Source organism: Malus domestica, chromosome 12, assembly GCF_042453785.1.
Source record: "Malus domestica chromosome 12, GDT2T_hap1".
Lineage (NCBI taxonomy): Eukaryota > Viridiplantae > Streptophyta > Magnoliopsida > Rosales > Rosaceae > Malus > Malus domestica.
Window position 1 is genome coordinate 17,200,909 of NC_091672.1, and position 6,992 is coordinate 17,207,900.

Consider the following 6,992-nt stretch of genomic DNA (forward strand, 5'->3'; position numbering starts at 1 on the left):
CAACATTCTTCTCCTACTTTTACTTTCTTCTATCATATTTGTCTCACTTTTATCTCTTCTTGTATGTGACTATGTTGTGAGCACCATGTGCTCGATGAAATATCTTTGTTGACAAGTCTCGATAGTTTTCAACATTACTCTACAGTATCCTGCATCCACCCTCGATAAGCCTCTATAAATAGTAGTAATTGTCAACATATATTGTATAAGCTTTCAATATATGTCTTGTCAGGTGCCTACTAGGTGCTCGACAAAAAAGTCAAACAAAAATTTTTGGTTAATATTATGACCCCATTATTTAAAAATCTTGGTTGCGTTGTTGATCTCAACCCTACAAAGTTGAATTTTATTTTGCCTAAATCAAGGCTCCCAAACTATGAACGACTCAGCTTACTATTTAGAAACCCTACATTCTACACTCATTTCGTGGACCTCACTTTATCTATTTTGTTCAAAAGTGGTAACTTAATCTAAACCTTATCGGATTATGTTTTACCAAAATTTATTCTAATTTATATTAAATTCATGTGGATGGCCCTACCCTAAGCATTATTGGTTTGGTTTCACTTGTAAGCAACTTATACACTATTACCGCCGATTTCCGTGACAAGGACATGTGTGAATTTTTGTTCATATTATATTATATCACTGAACGTTGTAATGTAATGTACATATGACATGAAAGTACTTATTAAGAGAATAACTTACATTATACAACACGGATATACCATCGCGCCCATATCATGGAAGTTATTATGGGACCATTCCAGTAAAATGAGATGAGATAAGATGAGGTGTAAGATTTTGTCCAGAAAAAAAAGGTGTTGAAACTATGTCGTTCGGTGACAACTATTGTCGTCGTTAATGTTGGTAGTATTATTGTTCCTTCTACAGTTTAGACGGTCACTGAACACCCTGTAAACCAGTAAATCACATGATTGTGGCAAATGACCAATGGCTGGCCAAGTCTTCTAAATTTCCAAACTAATTTCTAAACTCCCAAAAATGGAAAATAAAATAACAAAAAAATAAACATGAAAGAGAGAGGCGGTGTCAGTGGAAAGTAATTTTTTTTTTTGAACAAACGATATTATTTACACTTAGGGGGTAACAAAGTGGGCTAAACCTCACAATGAGCTAGCAATAATGTAGTTCAAATTTGTTTTTGGCTAGAATCGAACCTAAGACATCTCGCTTACAAGTGAAGGGGAATAACAATAGACCGTAGTATTAAGTGGCGTCAGTAGAAAGTAATCGGGTCATGAGTAGCTGGGATCCAACATTTACCCAACTTAACATCTTAGATGACCAACCAATTCGAACCTGCTTCATTAGCCCCTTTTTTCTCAAACAAAAGTATATGAAAACTTTGAGAGAAAGATTGGTTGAAAGTCTTTGAAAATATTGAAATATTGTGTAAAGTGGAAGATAAAGTTTAGGTATTTATAGAAAAAAAAATTCCTGCATTTTAATAATTTTTAATAATTTCTAATAATTTTTATAATTTTTAATAAATTTGTATTAACTTAATTAATTTGGACCATAGGCTTACAAAAAAATTGAAATCCAACAGCCCATATTTTGACACGTGGCCAACGATAACATTTCTACTTTTTTTTCATAATTTTTTAATCCGAAAAACCTAGACCGTTGATTAGAAATCAAACGGTGCAGATTGTGCCATGTCATCTAGTCATTGGGTTAGATTTCAATTTTTTGTTACCGTTAGAAATCCAACAGCCTAGAAAAAAATAGCCATTGGAAATCCAACGGCCTGGAATAAGCCACGTCACCTCCTATCCAGACTCCAATAGTGCGCTTACCACACGCTGTAGGATGTTAGAAACTGACGCCCACGAGCGTGTGTTTTCCACGTGCTTGACACATAAAAAAAAGAAAAAGGTTTGAGATCATGGTTGACTCACGTTGACGTCAGCCTTGTGTCATATCTCTTAGGGGCTGGGCTAGTCGATATTTGTCTGGGAGAGAAACTTGGCTCCCCTACCCCTGGGCTTAGGAGGGCTAAATGAGGTTTTTTTGGAGGGGGATGAGATTAAATCCACTATCCCCTAGGAGATCAAAGAGCGTTGAGCTACTATTAGAGCATTTCCACTCCTACCAGATTGTCCAAGCAATTATTGCTCAAACTATTGAGCAAGGTAATTACTGCCTTTAGTACGCAATAATTGTCTAAGTGCATCTCCACCTCTAAGCCCAGACAATTCGTATTAATATATATATATATATATATATATATATATATATTTATAAAATAATAAAAGATTATTTTATTTTTAATTTCGGATAAGATTTAAAACCAATCTCATTTTGCCACGTGTCATTATCCGAAAGTACAATTTTTGTGGATAGATTTTTGAGTGGATTTTTAGCCATATGTAGCGCCACATGTCATAATTTTGTATTTTTATGTTTTTAAGTTTATTTTCTTTATTTTTAATAATTTTTGTTAAATTTCATTTTTTTTTTAACAAACAATATTATGTACACTAGAGGGGAGGAGGTGGAACCTAAGACATCTTACTTACAAATGAAGAGAAATACCGTTAGACCGTTGTACTAAGTGGCATCAAACTGCATTATTATGTAGAATATAGTTAGTTGTGCGGGACAAACTAGGACAGCTATTTCACAACAGACTTAATATTCTATCATAATCTTTAGTAGTGGTTTACTATCTTTTTATTCACACTATATTCTAATTAATCTAATCTAAAGTACAAAAGTGCGGATTCGAATTTGAGGACAGAGAAGAGAGCACACTACTCTACGCAACATGATCAAAGCATTTGCAGTAAGGTTTTTACTTTCAATTTATTGTTCAGGATCGAGTGAATGAATTGTTGGATTCCATTTAACCGATCATTTGATTCTAATGATTATGTGGGACTTGAATATCACATCCACAAACTGAAAGAAAATGACCAATAAATCCGAAAAGAAAAGGAATCCCTAGACCCTTATGAATTTTGCTGTGAAAATTGGAGCAAGACCAAGGCCTGCAGAAATTGCAAGTAAACATTATGTAGTGAAATTGTTAAATATGAAAATGTGGATAAGAGAAATCATCATAATCCGTTGCAGTATGTTAGTGATTAGATGTCTAAAGAAACAGAGAGACGTACCAACCTAGCCAAATAAGAGAGTAAAGATCTTCTAGTATGATGATTTGTATAGAAATAGAAGCAAAAATTGCTCGTATTTTTCGTAGTAAAGATTAAGTGTTAGATTAATATGTGGTAATGTTGTAATGTTGTAATGTTGTAAACTTGGCAGCGTAACGAATAGAGAGAAGAAAAAACTGAACTGCGTCCGCTCTGATATCTGGATGATTCTTCAGCTTCCATCTCTTGTCAATGCTACTAATCCAAAATTTTCCCTTTCTAGCAAATCAGAATTAGTAACAAGAAGATAAGTCTTTGGTGAAAGTGATGGTGAAACCATTCGACACCACTAGTGAAATTTACTGAACAAGCAAAGGAAGAAATACCTAAACGGGTAAAAATCACTTTTGAAAACGAAACCAAAACAAAAACTAGCAAAAGCAAGAATCCGGAAGCTGAGACAAATAAATCACTTTACTCTTTCTTGTACACCTAATAGACAAACAAATCATACTATTATTGTACATGTAACCACCAATCACACATATAAAACCCAAAAAAGTCAGTAACAAAGCTGTCAAAGTATTCGAAAAACTTGTGAAAATTTGAGTTTATGTTAATTGAGAGGTTGCTTAATTAACATTCCCAAATAATGGAGTTGTGCAACAAACGTGCATAATAGAGTTGCGGAACCAAAGGAAAAAGCGCACATATAAATTCTAGATGTGTTACATTCTTGTATTTCGGCCTTTACATCGCTAATGAAGCGTCTTATGGCAGCCAGTCAATGAGATGATGAAGAAGAACCACATGATGGCAATATGGAAGTCACATTCGTGTCTGAATTTTTTCCTTCACATTACTAATGAATTGAGATAAGTTCTTTTGTGATGACCCATTTAGAGCCACTGCATCCTCCAATGTTTGTGTTGCTTTCATGACCTTCTTCTGCAAACCGTCACCCGATTTTCCACATATCAGACGGTTGATCTTCTCTGCTACCTCCACCCTTCTAACTGGTTTAACCCGATCACAAAGATTGAGTCCAATGCCCCAATCATCAACTACTAGTTTCCTATTAGTGATTTGGTCAGCCACTAGAGGAAAACATAGCATGGGAACACCACACCGCATACTTTCCAGTATAGAATTCCATCCACAATGCGTTAAGAACCCTCCTACTGCTGGATGTGAAAGCACCTCAATCTGAGAGCACCATGGCACCATCAACCCTCTATCTTTAATCTCATCTTCAAATCCGACTGGTAGAATATACGTTTCATCATAACCTGTAGTGTCGGAACGAAGTACCCAGATGAAATTCACTTTACTAAGCAAAAGCCCATGAGCTATTTCCTCAAAATCATCTTTTGTAACTTGAGCATAGCTTCCAAATGAAATGAACAAAACCGAACCATGAGGCTTCTCGTGGAGCCAATGGATGCAGTCAAATTCTGGCATCAGGTTGGTAGCCACGATATTCTTGGTGAGATTATCGGGGAAGACAGGGCCAATTGGATATGTTGGTTGCTTAGCTTGCAAGGCAGAAAGGGACTCAAATTCAAGTTCTTGCACTGTATTACACAAAATAAAATCTGCCTTTTTCACTTCACGAAATGACTTGTAAAACGTTCGGAGCATTGGGCAAAATAAATCTGTTGATTGGATGTGTGACATCAAGTCCTTTGGTTCAATAGCTTTCACGCCAGGTATGTAATCAATGATGTCCTCGCGATTATCTAATAAATCAAGCGACAAAAACAAATGTTTATAACTATATTATGTCATAGTAAAATTCAAACAATAATATACGCAATATGAGATCTTTATGAGAACTTACCATGAGAACCGAAATGACCATTCTTTTGCAGAAGGTCCAAGTGATAGTAGATGTTGAACACTAGAGCTGGTTCAGTCCAGAAGGAAATATGGATAAGGTTGTACTTATTGGCTATGGTTGCTGACCATGATTGGAAAGTATCAACAATCAAACAAGTGATTGAGGGGTCAGATTGGACTAAATTTCCAACAAGTTCATCCACATGGGCAGGGAAGACATGCAAAGCACCCTCAAGAGATTGGTCGAGGTTCTGGATTCGGTTGAAAGCTAGTGGAAATCCATCACTCACTGTTGTGTACCGTATGTCTAGACCAGATTTACGCGCCGTGGCAAAGATATCGTCTTCTGTGTTGTCGTTGGGTTGTGACTTGAGTATGTGGTGGTGGATATATTGGGTGTTGACAAAAGTGATGGTGAAGCCCTGTGAAGCAAGCTTCGTGGCCAGATGTGTCAATGGGGTTACATGGCCTTGGAGAGGAAGAGGCACCATGATTGCATGAGGGTTTGAGGCTTTGTCCTCCATATCTCTCTCTCTCTCTCTCTCTCTCTCTCTCTCTCTCTCTCTCTCTCTATTGGTGTTTCTGAGGATGTAAGCAAGTGAGATGAACTGAAAAACACATCTTAATTGTGCGATCTCTGTGATGTGTGGACAGATGACTGCCATTTGTTTTTTGACAAACGATTGGATAATATATACGCTCACTTCATCTAAACTACGGAAAGGAGGATTGGAACTTGGATTCAGAGTTGAAACAAATTGCTCTAGCTAACTTGGCTAAACTCAGTTCTGCACACGAGATGACTGTCATTCAGTCAACTAATTGTAGTATATAAGATAAAATAGTCTGCATTATCTTCCGTTTCTATGTACACACAAAGTTTGGGACTTATCTTTAGAATAAGGGTGGGGGAGAAAGCAACAAAAATTAGTTTTTTTTTTCTTGGATGGCTTACTTAATTTGCTACATAATTGAACAAGGTGTACCCACCACCTTATTCCTTTTGCTGAATATATATGTATTGAGACAAACTTGCACAGCTCTTTCACATTCACTAACCAACAAGGCAACTAATTAAAAGAGAAAAGAACAACGTACACTGAATATATGAACCACTACTTTCGATTATTTTTCACCAATATTCATTTTTTTTCATACTTATTACTTGACGACGGAAGTTGAAGTTCCACCAATGACACTAATTCGGAATTTATTGGCAGTTGAACCCCTTTATTTCTTTCTCTTCAATTTGTTTTATTCGATTATGACAGAGAGGGATATGCAGATACGCCGAGAGGAATTGTAAAAATGAATATATACACACACACATTAGATTCAATGTGTTTGAAATTACTGGATTTAATCCGTTCCAAATTGATATATGCAAGAAATAATTTGAAATCTATTTGTTCCTTTTACTTTTGTCCAAATCTGGATTTAATAGTCTAAACAAACAATTTAGCCTTATAATGTCATCCAAGTCCCAGAATTTGAAATCACTTTAAGTTTCCATTATCATGCCTGAAAAACTGTAAAACAATCAGTTTTAAGTTCGTACAACGGTTTAGATTCGAACTAATGAAATGGCCGGCATCGGCTTATGTGTTCTAGGCCGTTGGATAAAGGAGCTGTTAAGATAGTTTTCAGTTATCTATTAAGAGTTCTTGGAATTATTTTGACATTTTTCTGTGCATGAGATATGGGATAAAAACAATCTGAAGCATCCAATAGGATAATTCTTTTGTTGGTAGATAAAGTTCCAAAAAAATTAGGGGATAAAGTTCCAGGAGGTGCGGTGCAATCGAATTGTTTCCACAACTTATCATCAAGGGCATTCATGTACCTATAAATTCAAAGTTGCAGGCAATGAAAAAGGACCTTCAACTCCACATACAAATCAACGTTCTAAGCAAAACCTTCTCACACAACAACAACAACAACAACAAAGCCTTTTCCCACTAAGTGGGATCGGCTATATGAATCCTAGAACTCCATTACGCTCGGTTTTGTGTCATGTCCTCCGTTAGATTT

At 36.0% G+C, this 6,992-nt stretch overlaps 1 protein-coding gene across 1 annotated transcript; it reads right to left on the reverse strand.

Annotated features, from left to right (window-relative positions):
- Positions 1–3,717: 3,717 nt before the first annotated feature.
- Positions 3,718–5,874, reverse strand: LOC103423349 (UDP-glycosyltransferase 86A1-like). Its single transcript, XM_029090810.2, has 2 exons — positions 4,963–5,874; positions 3,718–4,861 (listed from the first exon to the last, which is right to left on the reverse strand). Exons 1-2 carry the CDS (start codon positions 5,624–5,626, stop codon positions 3,951–3,953), a joined length of 1,575 nt encoding a protein of 524 aa, XP_028946643.1. The 5' UTR covers positions 5,627–5,874; the 3' UTR covers positions 3,718–3,950.
- Positions 5,875–6,992: the final 1,118 nt, after the last annotated feature.